Consider the following 19,413-nt stretch of genomic DNA (forward strand, 5'->3'; position numbering starts at 1 on the left):
ATAAAGCAGGAGAACAGAGCCCAGGCAGCAATACATAATCTGGGGGGAAATAACTGTGTGAATAATGAATGTGCACTGGAAAAATAAAATACGTTATTGTGGTAAGATAAGTCTATTAAAGTCTCGCTGCAGAGTCTGTGCTGGTATCCTGGAGGACTGCTGGCTTCTCCTCTGCTGCACCATGTGCCCCCTGAGCACCCACCAGTGTGGCCTCGCCAGACCCCCTGACTCACCTGGGATGGACACCTCGGATCATCTTGGCTCCTTTTCCTGCTCTCCTGGAAAGAGGGAGGATGTGTCCATCCATCTCCGCCCAAACGTGAGTTTTGGTGTCACTGCTGCTCTGGAGGGTAAAGGCAACCCCCTGGCTGGGCTCTCCACCAGCTCCAGAGCTACCCGAGCTGAGCAGGTGGGGTGACCTGGACAGCAAATGCCACATCTCTGCTCCAACAAGCCCAAAGCAGCGGCAGCTGAGGGCAGGGCTGACTCCGCTCGGGGCGGGCAGCAGCCTGGCTTTGCAGCCCAGGAGAGCTGCCCTAATTAAAAACACCCCAATTAACTGGGGCAGTGCTTTTCCATCGCGGCCTCTCGGGCTTCAAGAAGAGCCTGTGTTGTTGTACACTGACCTGAAACAATGTGTTGGTGGCCAGTTCAGCCATGGCAGGGACGGTGTCTGCTCCCATTACAGGTTTCCCTTCTGATCTGAGCCTGGTTTCCCTGTTGTGGTTTTTTTTTTTCCCAAAGAAAAGGGGTTTTGTTCACATTTCTTCGTTAGCAGGAGGAAATTTTCAAAGGAGCTGTCACTTGGAATCAAAATCTTTCCTTTCCAAACAGGCTGGTGTGATCTGGGGAGGTTTTTGCCTGCTTCTTTTTGAACTTTTCCCAGATGCAACTTAGGACAAGGTGGGATGAGACAGGATTTGGGCTCAGGAGGATCCTGCCCCCATCCTGGCCAGTGCCTGCACGGGGGGCTTCAGCTGGGAGAGGCTGCAAAGCCTGCAGAGGTAGGAGGGGGGGGAGGAATCTGCCATCAGGGGAGAAGGAAAGCTTTTGAGTGGGGCTGTGTAGCCAGCTGCCCACCTCTAGAAAAGCCCCCTGTGCCCATCCCTGTGTATGCTTCCTGGCCTCCTCCAGACAAACCTCTGCCCTTCTGTCCACCTTAGAAAGCTGGGGGAGGGACTTCTTACAAGGGCACTTAGGGGCTTGGAGCAACCTGGTCTGGTGGGAGGTGTCCCTGCCCATGCAGGGGGTTTGGAACTAGGTGATCCTTAAGGCCCCTTTCAAACCAAACCAGTCTGGGATTGTATGATCCAGCCACTCTCACTGGCTACAGGGCACAGATTGACACTGAGCAGAGGTGGGATCTCAGCCTGACCCTGAGACTGCCCCTGTCCTGCAGCATTTTGTAGTGGAAACTGCACCACATGATTATCATGCTGCTGAATGATAGAAAAAGAGAGAGATCTGCTTTGGGATGGTCAGGTAACCTTCAGCACAGGGCAGGCTCACCCTCACTGGACACATTGGCACTGCTGAGCATCGATTCTGTGCTCAGAGCTGCACCCAAGGAGCCCAGGGCTGATGTTTCCCTGCAATCTGGGGTATGGCTGGGCCCAGCTTGACTCTGTCCCAGGGTGCTGCTCACGGGGGTGATGGCAGAGCCCCAGCTCACCCTTCTCTGGGAGCTGCTGTCCTACAGAAGGGTGCTGGGAAGGTTTCTGCAGCAGAGAGAAGCACCAGCCCCTGCTTTGGTGGGTAAAGAATGAGTTCAGTGCACAATCTGGGCTTTGGGGAATTGCAGGGTGGGGGAGGAAATGGCAGCCAGGAATATTGGGGGTAAAATAACATCAATAATGAAATGTGAGCTAGAAGGAAAGCAGCCAGAGCTGCTTTAAGATTCCCTTTGAAAACCTATTCCCCTTCAGGGGAAACACGTGCCAGCCCCTCCAGCAGCCAACAGGGCAGCATCCTGCTCCCTGGGGAGGTGTTTGTGCAGGGACTGAGGGATCTCAAGAGCTGCTGTTTACAGCAGAGCAGAGCAGAGTTTTGCAGTTCTGAATCACCTGGGGGGCAGAGCTGAGGGACAATCCCTGCCCCCACAGCCCCATTGTACCTTGACAGATGTGTGTGGGGCCATGGATGGCTCAGGGTTTTGTGCTGGGAGCATGGGCAGCTTGGGCTGGGGGGTCCTGGGAAGGGGCTGCAGCAAGTCCTGGGGTGAGGACCAGCCTTGGTGTGGGAATCCAGGCACATCTCCCTGAGAGCAGCTTCAAAGGCTCTGCCTCCTTAAATACCTTTCCCCCTTAGAGCCTCTGATTTGCATTTGCATTTTTCAAACACCTCATAGTCACACTAATTAATAAATTCTAGGATAACTCTTCCTGGCTTCCATCGGATTCAAATCAGCATTTATTAGCACCATGTCTGTGGTGTTTGTTAAGCTCTGCCATAACCTTGTACTTCATCTCAAACCCAGGACCTGTTTCAGAACTGAGCTGGGGGCAGTGAGCCATGGCTGAGACTGGTTGGGTCAGCACTGATTGTCTCCCCAGTGTTCATGGATTATGTTTTATCATATCCAGGTGCAAGGTCCAGGCTACCCATTCCTGGCCACTTCTTTCTCCCTGGAAAGTGACACCATGAGGTGAGTAGAGAATGGCTAATGCTGTTTGAAATCACTCCTTGCTGCTCAGTAAGGTAATTTTGCCCTTTGCCCCTGCTCTCTTCTTGCTGTCCCTTCCCTTGTGCCAACAGCAGTTATGGAGTGGGATGGGTTGGGATGGGATGGGCACTCAGGTGGATTTTGCTCCCTGAGCCCATGTATCAGAGCTGGGCACAAAGCAGTTTGGACATGCTCGGGCTCAGCCCTGGGGAAGGCCCAGGGAGAAGGAGAGTGTGGAGGGCTCAGCTCGTGGCAGGCTCTGCCCCAGGGAAGGGGTTCAGTGTATGAGTCCATCATACATGGGGTGGGAGGCTGTGTCCTGCCCTGCCCCTGTCTGCCATCTCTGGCAGGGGGAAAGTGGATGTTTAATCCCATTGACAGCCAGATTTCTGTGGCCAGAAGGCTTGGAGGCTTCACGACACAAATGACTCCAGACTTTGGCCTTTAGGTTTGGGGTTGAAAGCTGCCCTGCTCGGTCCCCTCCCACCCTCAGCGAGCACAGAGAAGGAGCAAGGGAGGGGTAATTGAAGAGGCTTAAGGGTCTTTTTGGCACATTTACTCATGTCCCCTGGGGGAATTCCCACTGCAGAGCAAACCAGCCCTCCCTCCCTGTGCTCTCTTTCCTGCTCCCAGCAATAGCAGCAGCTGCAGTGATCGATCCTTGGTGTCAGGCAGCCGGGGCGGGGGCACGTCAGCCAGAGAACGTCACCTCGCTGACCCAGAGCAGAGATGCCAGGGTGGGTCAGGGCACAGAGACCCCATCTCATCTGGGCTGTCAGATCCAGGTCCCTGCAGGGCTGAGCCCCCTCTATGCCCCAGCTCTAGCTGATGGGGGGATGGGATTTATCCCTCTGGGAAGGGACTGGAGAAGGCAGGGAGGCTGGAAATGAATGGAGAGGAGGTGTGCAGAAGTCTATTTTTTTATTAAAAGATGGCAAATACTTGAGCTGTGCCCTTGCTGGGACAGCCACTGTCTCACTCTCCCTTTCTGTCCCAACAGAAGCAGCTCCAGGACCATCACCTTTCACAGCCTGGTGCAGAAGCCCTGGATGAGCCAGAAACCAGCACTGGTCACAGCATGGCACTGAGGTTAGCATCCCTATTATTTTCCATGGTTGTTTGCACAGAAAATCTCAGAGACTTATTTGCCTCTGGATAACACCTTCCCCCATCTCTGCACTTCTCCTGAAATCCTTCCCAAAACATTAATGGGGCTTTTTTCCAACTGTCTGGACAGTTAGAAGGGCAAAATGTGATCAGGCTCCACTGGCTGCTTGGTGCACAAGCACTCTGCTGCTGCTGTGGCTCTATCAGCTTCGAAAATGTATCCTTCAATCAGTTTAAGCCCCTAGGCTTGATATGATTTTACTACTGCCTTCTCTCTAAGGTACTTTTACAGCTGCTACCTTGAAGTATTTACAGGCAGGGAGAGCAGCAAAGTGAGAAGAGACTTTGCTCAGTTTGTCCCCGACATGGGCAGCTCAAGGTTTGGTAGATGGGGCTTTTCCCCCTCATGATTTGGTGGCACCTCTCTTACTGTCACAGGTGAGGAGCCTGTCTGCACACCAGCAGACCTCCAGCTTTGGCAGGAACTGAGACACTTGCTGGTCCTTAAATCCTGCCATCCTGGATATTCCTTTGAGTGGGAACTGAATTTGTTGCTGCTCAGCACCTCACAAGGCAGCTCTGTCATCTCTGCTGCCCCTGCTGTCCCTCCAGCCCTCTCTTGAAGGTCCAGCAAAGGGGTGGAAGAACCACCCTGGAGATGGAGGAGAGTGCAAAGCACGTTGGGATGCTGCACAAAGAGGCACATGTGCCCACACTGAGCTCTCCCCACGCAGCTGCCCCATGGGCAGAGCTGACACTTCCTGATGTCAGTTTGTCAGTGAGATTTTGCCTCCGTCTCTGTTCATAAAAATTATTCTTGGACAGGTCTCTGAAGCTTGAACTGTCAGCAGTGCTACGTTACACTTTTAAATGAATGAGCCAATAAATCAGGTGCAGAATAAGCAACCGATGTAGGTGTCTGCTTGATCTGGAGTCAGTGAGACAAAAGGACCTGCTTAAAGTTAGGCGTGCACTTAATTGCTCTTCAGGGTGGGCCAAGTTTGCTGAATCCAGCCCTGCAGAGAGGTTTTTTAATATAGCTAATTACATGTTTTGTGTAACAGGCAAGTCCTGGACTCCAGAATAATCAACAATTAATTATTAGGAGTGTTCTCTAGCAGTGGCACAGCAGACACCAGTGGCACACCACGGCAGGGCCTGTTCCAGCTGTATTTGCAAGGTCGGTGGCATCTTGTTTGTTGTATTTAATAAATGGGCTATTACAGCAGAAGCGGGGGGAGGTTCCAGACACCTGGTTTAGAGCAGGGCTGAGCCACTTCCCACAGGGTGTGTTGGAAGGGGACCCACTCAGCAGCCAGAAGGGCCCAGGGGGCTGGAGCAGGGAGGGTGGACGTGCTGGGACCCCTCGCCGGGAGCGTCACTGCCTCGCTGCTCTCCCCAAGACTGACTCCCTAAATGCTTTTTATAACCTACTTTTTATCCCACCCCACAGATAATTGAAGGCCTCAGAGTTGCTGTGGCCTTCTCCAGAACCTGCTCTTGGGTTTTGACATGTTGTGCCCAGCTCTCTCTTCCAGTTGTTTTACAGTAGCCTTCTATGGACTGAAATGCTCTGGATTTGGGTGCCAGAGACAGGAAATTACCACAGAGAGCAACAGAAAACTTGTCCTGTCATTTTATAGGTCTCCTTTCACCCCATCCCTGAAAGGCACAAGGGATGCCCACCAAATTGATGTTTTCTGCCAGTTGGGACATTATGAGCAGCACCAGGCATACGAAAAGCCCCTCTGTCCTTCCCTCTGTCCATCCCTCCACCCAGTGCATCCCTGTCTCTTTGTCCTGCTGTGAGGCAGGGCCACCTCTTGCCTTGACCATACAGATGAAGGTGTGATTGTTACTGCAGTAAAGGAAATTCATCAATCAAGGGAGAGAAAAGAAACCTAAAGGGAAGAACATTATTTCTTCCACCTACTGACATGTCTAATAGTGCTTTTGTTTACCTGCATCTTCATTTCTGTCTCGTCTTGCAGACACGTATGCAGAAATTTCAGGACCAAGAGGAGTTGGAAATTCCAGGAGAAGAAAGACAAAGATCCCCTGTTGCCACCTCCCTCCTCGTGCTCCAAACTGGGTAGGTTGCTAAGTGACAGCATTTCTGCTCTCACTCACTCACTGCCAGAACCTGAGCACTTAAAAACAACGACATGGTTATTTAAGGACATGATAACTCATGTTCTTTGGTAGCAACCAACAAGCTGTTCAGAGTTCTACAAGGGCAGGTTGGATGGGGCTTTGAGCAACCTGGTTGGGTGGGAGGTGTCCCTGCCCATACAGGAGGATTAGAACCAGATGATCTTTAAGCTGCCTTCTAACCCAAGCCAGGCTGGGATTCTGTGATTCTGAGAGGACTGTGGATATATTCACCCAGCCCTGGGAGTGTCCACACACCTGTGCCTCAGTTTGCCAGCCCTGTGCAAGGAAGTTCAGGACTTTGCTGTTGGGACAGTTGTGTGCCACATCTGGGAGTCCAGCACCATAGATCCTGGTTGATGCTTAAGAGCTGCACCAGATTTTCCTTGCGAGAAAGGAGCTTGCTCCAGAGGAGCAAGAGGAGCTTGCTCTGACCTTTGCAAGCTCGTCCCTCGCTTGGCTTTACCCAGGCAACTTTCCCAGCAGATCAGTGGTCCTGTCTCCCTTATCTCATGCTGGTGGCTCTGGTCCCCATCACTGGTGGCAGAGCCTGGATGCTCTGAGCCCTGGCTGCTTCACCTCTCCTCACTGCTGACCAGCTCCATTTATTTTTTATTCCTCTGCTGGTGGGATTGCTGTGCTGTGATCCCATTTTAAATCATTGATTTACTGCAGAGGCCTCAATAAGCAATTTGGAGCAATTGAAGCTGTTATCTTGCTCTAGATCACATGGTGCTGGGAGGGGGAGCTGGAAAGGGGGAAGGAGAGGAAAAATAAGAAAGAAAAATGGCTGGAGCTCCCCACAGCCAGCCTGGATCTGTCCCACATTGTCCCACATTGTGTTATATGTCTCTGAGCCCTGTGGAGGTCAGGGGGTGGTTCGTGCGTCATGGTCCACATGCTGGGCCAACTATAGACCTATCTGGGAGTTTTCTTCCCAGTTCTGGAGTGGTTCAGGGGAAAAAAAAAAAAAAGAAAATCACTTCAGAGACATCATCTGTTCTCCTGCTCCATTCCAGTCAAAATCAAAAGGGCTTGGGTTGATTTCCAGCTTTTTAAGGCAAAAAATAAATAAATGCAATCAAAGGCCATGTCAGAGGGGAGACACTTCAGATCAAAAGATCGAAGCAGCTCATTGCAAGCCAAGAAAACATGTCAGAAGAAAATATTTCTTTTTTTTAATGTGTTTTTTTTTCTTGTCCTTTTTCTCCTGGAGTGTCATGGTGTGTCAGCCCTGAGCAATCAGGCAGAGCAGGGACAAATCTGAGAAGCTGGGAGCACACTCCTGGGATGTAGGACAGGCTGGTCCTACCTACCGATCGAGCACTCTGAGCTGTGAAGCTGGAATCACACAAGGGGCTGGGAGGAATAATGAAAATCCTCCCTGGAGCAGGTGATTTGTCTGGAGCAGGCTCAGCCTCCAGCCTCTGCAGTCAGCCTGGGACACTCAGGGTGACACCACTGTGGTCCCCAGTGGTCCCTGGCCCCTCTCCCTCTCCATCACCTTTCCCTGCACTTGCATTTTGAGGGTTTTTATTGTTGTGGGGTTGTTGCTTTTTCCCTCTGCTCTTTCACTTGGCCTAATCCTGAGGAGCAGCAGTGGCCAGCAGGTCCCTGCAGCCATCTCAGGTGGGGAGAGGGAGTTGAGGCGAATGCACTGATCCCCTGTGGGGCTGCCTCTGCTTTTAGATGCTTCTGGACCTCCTGGTCAGTGCCCAGAGTGACTGGGAGGAAGTGGGGTCAGCAAAATGGAGACGCATGGTGAAGAGGCACAACGTTTAGTATCCACTAGACAATCTGCAGTGGGACTCAGATGGACCTTGCAGAGGTGACAAAGGGTGCAGGTGAGCTGGAGCCAGCTCTCACTGGGTGCTTTTCTGTGTCTCCCAGCACATCTCTCCTCTCCTGAGCTCCCTGGTGGACTTCAGCTCCATAAACCAGGGGTTGGATTCCACCAACCTACGAACATCATTTGTGTCCCCTCCCCTACAGACACAACTCAGAGACTCCTCCTCATTCCTGAAGCAATCCCAGGACCATGTGATAGATCAACACAGGCAGCAATTGTTCCTAATTTTGTGTGCTGGGGCATTGGGAAAGCTGATCTCTCTGTCCCCCCAGACCCAAAATGGGGAGATGTTTATTCACCTGCTCAGCAGGGTCCTGCCAGGTGACGTGTTTTCCTGGGGAAATGGAGAGAAACGGGCTCCCAGGAAGGGGCCGTGGGTTCCGTGGCATTGATCGTGCTGAGCTTTTGCTGGCTCAGCAGTTTGAACCCCTGGGTTTCATCAGCAGAGTGCTTAACCCTGGGCTAATTGGATTTGCCATCGTTAGTGTGATCTGTGCTGCCTCCAGTGACTGCACGTTCCCCGCTGGGCACCCCGCGCTCGGGGGGTGGGAGCAAACAGACCTGAACCCCTGCAAGGGGCAGGCAGAGGGTCCTGGAGTGCTGGGACATCATGTGCCTGGTGAACAGCACTGACAAAGCTGGAGCTGGGGGAAGGTTTGGACTGAAGAAGGATTTGATTTGCTCTAAGGCAGGTGTAGTTTTAACTGTGCTGCATGACAGAATTAGAGCCTGTAAACACAGGGAGGGGTGGGGAGAAGGTGTGAAAATTGGCTGTGATTCATTAACTTAGCAATGAGTTATTTCATTAATAAGGCCACATCTGAGGCTGCAGCCCTGAGCCTATATAGTCACAGCCTTCCCAGCAGGGCAAGGATGTATTGAGGTAAACTGAGGCACAGATGGAAGAAGCCATTTTGCAGGGCTGCCCAGGGGAGCTTTGAGGGGCCAGAGCTCTTGTGTCGTGTCCCCATCATGCAGGATGGTGACAGAGATGCTGTTTCTGTCCCCAGCCTGGTCTTCCCAGTTACATCCCAGTTCAAACCATTGTTTCCCTCAAGGCTGAGCTGGTTTCTCCCACCACGGAGGCCCCCATCTTGCTGTGCAGTTCCTCCTTTGGCTCCCGAGGCCCCTGCCCTGGGGCACAGCAGGACCCACACAACCACGACTCCTGCTCCTGGGAAGTGTGTCCTCAGTGCCGGCTGGTCTGGGGCAAGGAGCATCCCTCCTCTTTCCCTGGGGAGAAATCTTTGCTGAGACAGGGAAAAACATCACCAGGAGCCCTCAGAAGCAGTGGTGCAATTATGGAGTAATTATGCTGCCTGCTGTGCAAATCCTGCCCACTCAATGACAACAGCCAATGGGGCTTAATTAAATTTCCCCGGTCAGTTGGAGGAGGTGACTGTGGAAAACCTCTGGTTAGTGCTTGGATTCCTGGAAAATGGATCTCCCCTGCTGTTGGGAATAGCTCTGCATCCCCTGGGATGTGGGGCAGCTCCACACAGAGCGGGGCTGGCAAAGCAGTTAGGTCCTGCTCAGCCCTTTGGGCTTTGCATTCCTGTCCCCACCTGGAAGGTCCCATCATGGGCACAGGGTCACACAGGGTGGGGACATGGCTGGAGGCATCTCAGGAGGTGAGACTGGGGGTCCCAAGAGGTGTTGCCAGTCAAAAGAAAAGCAAAAGCGTGAGAAAAATGATGAGGGAGACGATTTTGGGGGACCTGGGGCAAGGCTGGGCTGACCTCAGTGGAGGAAAATTCCTATTTTTTCACCCTCCTTTGCGTCCTTCTCCCTCAGTAGCATGAAGGGCTGGATTCCTTACAGGGTTTGGTAGGGTTTTTTGGTGTTTTGTTGGATTTGTTTGTTTGTCTGTTTTCAAGTGCATCATTTTCTTAAAGGATTTTTTAACGCAGAAGCGGGGGGGCCAAGCATCCCCGTGGGAGGTGGGAGGTACTGGGGTGCAGGGCATCCCAGCCCCAGCTCTGCCTCCTCACGGGTGGTTTGTGCTGCCTCAAACGCTGCATTAAAATGCAAATTAGTCCCTGTCTGCTGGGAGCAGATAGTGACCCGCTCACCAGGAGACAGGCAGTGGGAATAAACAGCAGCGTGGGTGGGGGGAGCTGGGACAGAGGCTCCTTTTAATTATTTTTCCTCTTTCTTTTTTTTCTTCAGTGAGATTTGGCTGCTTTGTGGGGGTTTATTTGATGTGATCTGAAGCAAACTGGGGGAAGGTGCAGGTTTAGGACTAGCTGGGTGCTGGGGCAGAGGTGACCAGTGGCCTGTCCCAGCAGGTGCCACCAGCCCCCAGCACGAGGCTGCAGCACAAGTCCCACCTTCTCCAGCTGCTCTTTTGGGTCCTTGTCTGTTTTAAATTCCATGTCCCAGCTGATAATTCCTGATGGGAAAAAAAATAGAGTCACTATAGTAGGAGTGAAGAGGACCAGCTGGGGAAGGGTCCAGGCACTGTCAGACTCACTGGTGCTTTCACAGCAGTCCCATTTTCCTGGGGTTTATCCCCAGTGTTTTCCCACTGCCCCCAGTGCAGTTCCTGATGAATTGTGTGTGTCTGTCTGTATGTGTGTGTGTCTGTGTGTCCCCTGCTCCTCCTGATGGCCAAGGGACTGTTGGAGGGCTGGGGTGCTCAGGGGCAAGAGTGTGTGGCTGTTTGTGCACAAACACACAGATACATATCTACATTAATATATACATATGCATGTGTATATATGCACAAACATATTACATATGCATATATACATATGTATGATCTATAAATATATACTTTTTTTTTTTTTTAAATCAATGCATAGGAGGTTCTGCAGGTTTTGCTCTCTTCATTCTGAAGTGAAGCTGCCCCAGGCAGATCTCTCGCCCACATCGAGCCGTCCCCGCTGGCTGCGGAGGCAGGGCTGCTGGCAGGGCTGCTGGCATTTTTAGGACATGAGCTGCGGTGTATGTGGGCACAAGTCCATCATCAGCCCCTGCAAAGGGCTCCCCTGGTCCTCAGGCACTGCCTTCCCAAGGATTCTTGGAGATCCCAGCTGGCTCCATCAGCAGCGATGGGAAGCGACGGGCTGGAAAAGCGGCGCTGATGGTGTCGGGGGTGGTGGGTGAGCAGCCACTGCTGGGGGGCTGGCAGAGACCCCGGGAGAAGGAGGCTGAGCCTGGCAGGGGCTCAGCCATGGGGACACCCCATGTCCAGCCCAGCCAAGCTCCCCCTCCTGTGTCCCACCCCCTGCTCTGCAGCCTCCCTCCCTTGCAGCCCTGGGACACGCAGCACGAGTCGGGCGCTGCTGGCTCTTAGTATAATTATAGCATTTTATTACACACTTTTCGTACCTTTCCCCTTCCTTTTCATCCTTCTTTTTTTTTCTTAACAAGTATTCATGTTAATTTAACAGGGAGATCTGGCAGTTCCAAGCAGGGAAATCAGCTGTATTAATTTTACTCCTCAGAGCCACTATCAGGTCAGTGGCTCATTCAAGCAGACCTGGGTCCTTTAGATAATGAGGCAGAGTAAAACCCAACTGCAACAGCTGCCCAGCCTTCAGCACATCTCAATTTCCCCACATATGTATATATTTTTATATATATATGTATAAATCAGCATAGAGCTATCAGGTAAGTTTTAAGGCCACTCAGGGAGAAATTTTCATTGCCCCAAAATTGATATACTCTTTCAAGAGGCCTTTGAAACTCTGCACTCCACCACAGGCTCCGTTTGCCTGGTGGGGAAACTGAGGCATGGGGGCCAGCAAGGATGGTGCAGCAGCCTCACCTGGTCCCTGCCCCCTGGTCTTTGAGCAGGGTGCCCAAGAGGGGAGGATTATGGGGCAGAGCATCCCCCAATCCACAGCTTTGACCTCCAAGGGCCCAGAGTTGAGGTAGGGCTCAAAGCAGAGCCATGACCCAGCACCCTGGGTACCCCCTCCAGCAGACCCTCACACCCCTGGGACTGACACCCCCCCCCCCCCCCCCCCCCCCCCCCCCCCAAACCCCCAGACCACTGGGAGCACCCACCACAGCAGAGATACAGCCCAGCACAGCAGCAGTGCCCTTTGGTTTCAGCTTTTTGTTTCCTTGTTTTTTACTTTTTCTAGTCTTTTATTTAAGAAAAAAAAAAAAAAAGGAAAAAAAAAAAACAAACAGAAAAAAAAACAAAACCAGAAGAGACACAGTGGTGGGTAACTCCAGCTCCAGACCCGTCCTCTCCCCCCCACTCTGTCCCCCCTCATCAGCTCCACGCGCCCGGTGCCCGCAGCCAGGACCCCCCCCACCCTGGTACCCGGGTCGACCACGCAAGGCTGAGCTGGCTGAGGGTGCCCAGCACTGGGCTGGGAGGTGGGGGACCCGGGGCTGGGGGGCTCTCGGGTGAGTTGGTGGGGCTGGGAGGTGCTGCCAGCGCGGGGTGAGGGGGGTTGTGGCTGTCAGAAGGCACCACGGGGCTGAGCCTGGCCCTGGGCATCCCTGCTGGGCTGGCACTGGACACCCAGACTGGGTTGGCTTGTGGGAGCCCCCCCCCCCCCACCTCCACGGGCAGTGGGGATCCCCCCCAGCCCCCCTCCCCATCCTTGGAGGTCCCAGCAGGGCTGGTGGGTGGGGGGGCCCCAGTGCCAGCCCCACAGCTGGGAACAGGGGGAAGGTGATGGTGGCTGGCTGTCCCCATACTGCCCCCGGGGGGCAACAGCCCTTCCTGGGTGGGTAGTGGGGGGGGGCAGAGGCAGCCTCACAGTGTCCCCAGGCAAATATTACTGCCACAAAAGGGAGTGGGGCAGGTGGGCATTTGGGGCTGGGACATAGTGATGGGGGACAGTGGTGTCCCAGACCCACAGCCATGGGGCTCCAGCCCTCCCACCCCCTGCCCCCCCAGCAGCCACCTGCCCCTCCTGCCTTACCCAGCACCCGTGGGGCAGCAAATCCCTGAACGCGCCTCCAAAACTGTGACACCAAGTGCAGCAAAGGCAGCGGGGGCTGGGGGGGAGGGACAGGGCACAGGTCATCTCTTCCCCCTGCACAGCAGGACCTGCAGCACAGGCCCTGCTCACCTTGGGACACACCCCCTGAGGTGTTGACCCCATCCATCTCCTGCCCCCCCAGCTCCCCCTCCTTGCTGCCCCCTCACATTGGCTGATGCACCCTTGGAAAACCAGAGGGAAATGGGCACGTAAAGAAAGAGGCCTGGGGGGTGGTGCCCTGCCAGGGCCTGAGGACACAAGATGTGCAGAAGAGGGACTGCACAGAAGAGCCAAGTTTGGGTCTCCAGCCCCAGGGAAGCAGCCATTGTGGTGTGGTGTGCCAGGGTGGGGTGGGTGCCAGGGTGGGGTGTGTGACATGGCACAGTGTGGCAGCCTCCCCCCCCCTCCACTCTGCCCCTGGGTTAAGCGATCTCTTTGATTCTGCGGATGTAGTTGTGAAGCTCTTCAGGGTCTTGCAGCCCCATGTCCTGGCAGACCCACTCCAAGTCCTCCTCATCAGCGATGGGGATGGAGTTGTAGGCCAGCTCGTCAGAGGGCAGTGTGGCAAAGGTGGTGAACTTCACCCGCTTCCGCTTGGAGGTGGGCGAGTTGAGAGGGTCCTCACTCTGGTCCCGTGTGGAGCCCCCTGAGGAACCATCCCCACGCCCATGGACCTGGCTCTGCACACTGGTCTGTGAGCTCCCGCTGCTGTGGTGGTCCCCGTGGCAGCAGGTCTGGACATTTTCCAGGGGGTTCCCGGGGCTCTCGGGCTGGGGGGAAAGGTCACTGTGAGCCCTCAAGGGCTGCCCGTTGCCCAAGAAGACCCAGTGGTGGGAATGGTCCATGTTGGTCTGGCCTTCAGGTGGGATGCGTTTGTGCCGGTATTTCAGCACAAAGACAATACAGTTGATGAGGAAGACCAAGATGGCCAAACAGAAGACACCCAGGAGGGCATACATGCCTATCTCCAGGTCCGTCAATCCCCTGGTCACCTGAACGAAGCCAGTGGGGATGGTGGGGAAGTCCTCAGTGGGGTGAGATGCGCTGGACATCCTGCTGTCCTCGCTGGGCTCTGCTTTCCTCTCCACCTCTGCCCGCAGGGTGGTGCTCGCCCCAGTCTCCACCAGCCCTGGCTTGCTGGGCATTTGGTCATAGTCATAGGTTGGGTCCTCCTCGGACCCAAAGTGGACCCGCACGCTGACCAGGGCTGTGAAGAGCACACTCTTGCGCTTGGTCTTCTGGCAGCTCTCGCAGATGACCAGCTCAGCCCTCAGCAGCTCCCCCACGCCCTCACTCTCTGCCACCACCAAGGGGAACGCATGGTCCTGCGTCACCGAGACCACCTTCTCATCCAGGCTGCTCACCACCAGGTTGTAGTCCTTGGGGTCGTAGAGGGAGAGGGGGGCCGTGGTGCCGTCGCTGTAGGAAATCCACAGGGTCAGGAGCGCTTCCTGTGGGACCAACACAGACACCAGTTGCCCAGCACAATGCCAGTCCCACCTGCACCCATCCCTCCATCCATCCCTCCTTTGCATCCTTCTGTCCATGCAGCTCACTCTATCATGCTATCATCCACCATGGTCCTTCCAACCATCACCTAGTTTTTTCCATTTTGCCCGTTCTTCCCTCAGTTTTCCCCACGCTTGCCCAGACTCATCCCAGATCCCAGCCCCAGAAGTGCCAGATGTGGCTACCAGAGCTGGGCTGGGCACCAGACAGGATTTCTTCCAGATCCCTTTGTGCCCGTGGTTGTGTCCTGTCCCCAGGCTGGGCAGGGTTCACAGGTCTGCATGAGGGTTTCTGGGGTGCTGCAGGGGTCACCGGGGTGTTTGGAGGACAGTGGGTGCTGTGGGGCCCTGGGATAGCTGTGGGCAGGATTTGGGAGGGGAGGGGTTGCAGTTGGAGCCCTCGCCCCACCTCTAGTTCCCCACCAGGCCCCCCAAGCCTCACCTGCTTGAAGAAGCCAAGGGTCTGCTGCACAGACGTCCGGGCGATGATGGTGTGACTGTTGCCAGGGCTGGGGTGCAGGGACAGCGAGAGGCTGGAGACCACCTGGGCCTTCAGGTCGGTGATGCTGACCTTCTCCTCGGCCACCGTCACTAGCGTCTCGCCCAGCACCGCCTCCATGAGTGGGGACACGACCTGCAGGGGACGAGGGTGCCCATCACCACCTGCCACCCCTGCCTGAGGTGGACAAAGGCTGCCGAGGTGGGTACCTTGAAGAGCGTGGCGCCCGGCTCCCTCCCGGCCAGCCTGGAGCTGTCCACCAGCTGGGCCACCCGCGGGTCGTCCACACGCATGAAGTCACTGACCAGGTCGGTGACCTCCACCAGCCAGTCCGGCCCCAGCATGGTGACCACCTGCCCCGTGCCCTCTGCTGCTGTGGTGTGGAACTGGGTGAAGACCTGCAGCGTGGCGTGCTGGTACTGCAGGGCACAGCCCCGGCTCTGCTTCCGCTCCTCTTCCTCCTCCTCGTGCTCACTGTCCCGCACCAACCTGTGGGATGGGGCAGTGGGTGGGCAATGCTGCCAGAGTCCCCACTGCCAAAGCTCTTCAGCCCCTCCAGGACAGGAGAGGGGTCACCATGCAGGGAGAAATGTAAGGTCACCCAAAAAATGGTGGCTAAAAGATGCCAGTTGCCCATGAGGACTCAGAGAGCTTTAGCAACCCTTCTGGGTTGCAAGCATCTCTGCCCCCTAACCAGCTGAGAGGACAAGATATCTTAGGTTGGGATGAACACCTGGCAGTCTCTAGACCTCAGAGCCGACTCTGGAGCTTGGCAGCTCCTGGCCTCATGCAGGGGACCATTGCCAAGGGTGGATGTGCCCCACCAGCTCCAGTATCTGACCAACCTCATTGTGCATCTTCCCTCCTTCCATACAAACGTGCAGCCTGTGTCCATGATCTCTCACCTTTTCACTGAGGACCCCCTGAGATGATTCTGGCTCCATCATCTTTAAAATCACCTCATTAAGTAGCTGAACTAGGCAGTTGGCCCACTACCACCACCTTCACCTTGCCTTCTGCAGGCTGGGCAGTCCCCAGGCCCGGTGGTTCCGCAGCACCAACCTCCTGTCCGGCAGGATGGGCACCCTCCAGCCCTTCACTTGGCTCAGCCGGGTGTCCGAGAGCTCGATGTGCAGCGGCAGCTTGGGCACCCACACGGTCATCTCCAGAGGGGCAGAGAGGTGCTCGTAGGTGAAGGTGACCCGGGCACTCATGGAGCCCTGGGACTCCTTCCCACTGACAAAGACGTAGTCACAGCTGCTGGAGACCTGGGGAGAAGGGAGGCTGGTGTTGCAGCGCTCCTGCAGACACCCCAGAGAGCCTGGCAGGAGGCTGCCCAGAGCACGGGAAGTGCTGGAGGAGCAGACTTCCCTGTGGCACTACCCAGGTAAAGGTGGCCCCAGGAGCAGGGATGCTCTCTCCTCCCCGAGTCCCTGCTCAGAGCTGTGGACCACACACCAGCTCCTCTGCTAGCACCTTCATTTGGTGCTTCAGCTCCTTTGGCCCCAGCATCCAATTGTACCCTGTGACCAGGCTTGAGTTAGAAGCAGCCGTGGGTGCTTCGTAGAGACCCCAAATTGCTTATCCAGGAGATTTGCCCCCAGATCTCCTCCACCCACACCCAGAGGGCACAGGCAGAGAGCAGGGAACAGCCACATGCCCATGTGCAGGTACCCAGCCCTGCCTCATCCCTGTCCCTCCCGCCAGCCTCAGGAAGAACTTCCTGGAATCACTTGTTCATCTCGCGCTCCCTCCCTCTCCCCCTCTCTTTTAATTGCCATTTATGCAAATGCCATTAGTTCAGTTTGCTATAAAACCAACACATCCTGCAGGGATCACTTCTTGCCAACAGAGCGAGGCCATGAGGGGCTGAGGAAGCCACCACAGCAGCACCTGTGTTCTGCCTCAGGCCACCAGGGTCAGCACCACCTTCTCCTGACCCCCCCCTCCCCACACCATCAGGGGTTGCATCCGAGTTGTTTGCTTCTGGGGAAGAATAACCCCTGTTTGCTCAGCCAGTCCCACAGGCGCTCTCAGAAGGGCTTATTTCCAGCAAGCTGCTCTCCCATGTGGATTCTTAGATGGCTGTTAAGGGGTTGAGTCCACACTGCATGGTAGATGACAACAGAGGTGACAGCATCCCTGTCTGCCCACCTTATCTCTGGGCATCTCTGGTCATTCAACTGCAGGAACTTTGTATTTCCAAGTCCAGGAGCAGGGTCTGACTTCGCCAAGACCTCCACATTTCGGGTGCAGGAGCCCACCATCAGCTGCCTGTGGTCCTCAGGGCAGGCAGAAGAGGCACAGCTCCTTGGGAAGTCCCCCTTCCCCGGGTGTGGGAGGGAAGTGCAATGCAGGAGAGTTTGTTCCTTGGCTTCCCACCAGAGATACCAGCTCAGCACATCTGAAGAGACAGTCTCAGCTCTGGCGGGGCGGTGGCTGAATAAAGATGAGCTCCTGGGCAAATCCTCCAGCAACAGAGCGCGTGGATATTGTGTCATTCATCACAGGAAACGTGACGGGCTGCTGCTTGTGTTAGCTGATAAATCCCCCCAGCTCCTGCTGGGGACAACTTGCTTTGCAATGAGGGGGGGGGTTAAAACTACAACAGCAACAAACTCCCAGCCCATCAGGCCTGTCCTGATGATGGAGTGACTGCTGGTTGGCTTCTCCGTGAAGCACACGCTGGTTCCGAGAAACTTCCTGGATCCGCAGCAAAGCGTCGGGAAGCGGGAGGATGAGCCTGAGGGCTGGGAGCCCAGGCACCACAGCCCTGCTCCTGCAGCCAGGAGCTCCCCCTGGAGCACAGCCTCAAACATGGGATCAGGGGGACACATCTTCTCCAAGGGCTTCAGGAGTGGGAAGACCCACCGTGACTGGTGGGACCCCACGTTGGCTGGCCAGAGGTCCTGGTGGTGGCTGTGGGTGACAAGGGTCCCCCAAGGCTGCAGCCCCACTGACCTGGGCTCCTCAAGCAGATGTGGATGGTGGGCTCCCAAGAAAGGTTCACATAGCAAGTGAGGTGAGCATCTCTGGCAGCAGAGGTAGCCCAGCCACTCCTGGCGTGTCCTTCAACAACATACACAGTCCCCAAGGCCACAATGCCAGCAGGGAAGGAGGGTTATTCCTGTGCCACCTTGAGTGATGGGGTTCTCCTCTCTGGGCTGAGCAGGGGCTGCTGCCCTGTGCCCCCACAGATGAAGATGGAGGTGACAACAATCCTTCATGAGTGGCCCTGGCACCTTCACAGCCATGTCCCGCTGGACATTTCCCCTCCACATGGCACACAAGAGCAACCAACCACCGTGGAGTCAGAGGCGGCCTGGGGAGAAGCAGCTCCCCAGCCCTCCCTCACATTCAATTATTTACAGTAACAGACAGTGCATCCCACTGTAGGCTTTGATTTATGGAACAGGTTTACAGCCCTGACGCCGCAACCGCGCTCCCCAGTCTCAGCAGGTAACCCAGAGCTCCCCCGGAGACCGAGCTGCAGCACAAACACAAAATAACTCAGCAAGAACCGGCACGAGGAGGCGCGGGGCCGCAGGGCTGCCCATGCATTATTCATCCCAGCCTGTGTGCATGTGTCTGCTCCCCCCCAGGTCTGGGGACAGCATGTAAATAGATTTATGAGTAGAAAGGCAGCACATTAAACAGTTTAAGTGTCTTGGAGTCCATCCTGAAGTGTATTATTGCTCCAGTGTTTTATCACGCTGCGAAGGACCCGTCTCCATAAATTAGACCCGGCACCGTAAATCACACAGTTCAGAGTTTTAGTGAAGAAATTGGGTAAACAGTTTGTGACACTGTTTGTCACCCCACCCCCACCCCCCCCTGTGGACCCCTGGGGAGAGCAAGTCCCAGCAGGGCACGGGGCAGCAGGGCCAGGGCTCTGCCCGTCACCTCCAGCTCAGCTGGGAGAGCAGCCGGTGGCTCCTGGCAAAGAAGGGGAGAAGGGGCTGAGCCCCCCAGCCCTGCTCCCTGCCTCTTCCCAACACAGCGGGGACATGGAGAGGGTGGGCTGGCTGGGTGGGTGCAGGGAGAAGGGCAGGAGGTGCTGGGGAGAAGGTAAGGATGTCTAAGGGTGGATGGAATCATGACAGAGTAATAGAGCAGGTGGACAGTGACAGAAAAAGGTGCATGGATGGAAGGGGCTGGAGATGGAGCCCTCCTGGCCGGGTGGAGGACAGGCTGCTGCTGGGGCAGAGCTGTGGGCAACCACTGCTGCTGCAGCTTCTGCACTGGCCTAATCAGCATCTCTCCTGTGCAGCCCAGCTTGCTCAGCACCCCTTTTCCCCCCATCACCCCCAGCTGCCCGGCTTGTCCCCCACCTCCTCTCTGGGGCCAGCCCCAAGCCCCAGCCTGAGCTCAGCCCAGCATCCAATCCACGCGGGAGATAAATGGCACCTAGAGGCAGAAGTGAAGCCACCAATGGGAATGTGCAGCTCCCATGGCAAGGTGACAATATTTCACCTTATCAGCACTAAAAGCCTGATAAGCCACAGTTATTGCTGCTGCCTGGGGCAGCCCTCACCATGCCACAGCCTCTCCAGGGACAGTGACAAAGTGTCTTGTCCTTCTCCTGACAGGTCCCAGGGAGAGGCACACATGGACTGAAACCAACAATGCCTGGGATGGGGGGCTCGTGCAGCACATCAGCTTAGCCACCAGACCCAGCTCATCCAGCT

At 55.4% G+C, this 19,413-nt stretch overlaps 1 protein-coding gene and 1 long non-coding RNA gene across 3 annotated transcripts in view; one reads left to right on the forward strand and one right to left on the reverse strand.

Annotated features, from left to right (window-relative positions):
* LOC127392041 (uncharacterized) lies at window positions 1–19,392 on the forward strand. 2 transcript variants are annotated; one of them, XR_007891169.1, is made up of 6 exons: window positions 1–319; window positions 2,583–2,644; window positions 3,663–3,751; window positions 4,834–4,949; window positions 5,761–5,861; window positions 19,315–19,392. It is a non-coding gene; the product is annotated as an uncharacterized LOC127392041 (long non-coding RNA). The 2 variants fall into 2 exon arrangements; XR_007891168.1 differs by lacking the exon at window positions 19,315–19,392 and having other exon boundaries at window positions 5,761–7,401.
* TMEM132E (transmembrane protein 132E) overlaps window positions 12,858–19,413 on the reverse strand; it is a 20,012-nt gene continuing 13,456 nt past the window's right edge. Inside the window, exons 6-9 of the mRNA XM_051635450.1 lie at window positions 15,788–15,993; window positions 14,935–15,214; window positions 14,669–14,860; window positions 12,858–14,169 (exon numbers count right to left, since the gene is read on the reverse strand). Coding sequence (XP_051491410.1) covers window positions 13,141–14,169; window positions 14,669–14,860; window positions 14,935–15,214; window positions 15,788–15,993 — 1,707 coding nt within the window. The 3' untranslated portion in view covers window positions 12,858–13,140. The remainder of the gene's footprint in view (window positions 14,170–14,668; window positions 14,861–14,934; window positions 15,215–15,787; window positions 15,994–19,413) is intronic.

This window comes from Apus apus, chromosome 18 (genome assembly GCF_020740795.1).
Source record: "Apus apus isolate bApuApu2 chromosome 18, bApuApu2.pri.cur, whole genome shotgun sequence".
NCBI classification, from domain to species: Eukaryota; Metazoa; Chordata; class Aves; order Apodiformes; family Apodidae; genus Apus; species Apus apus.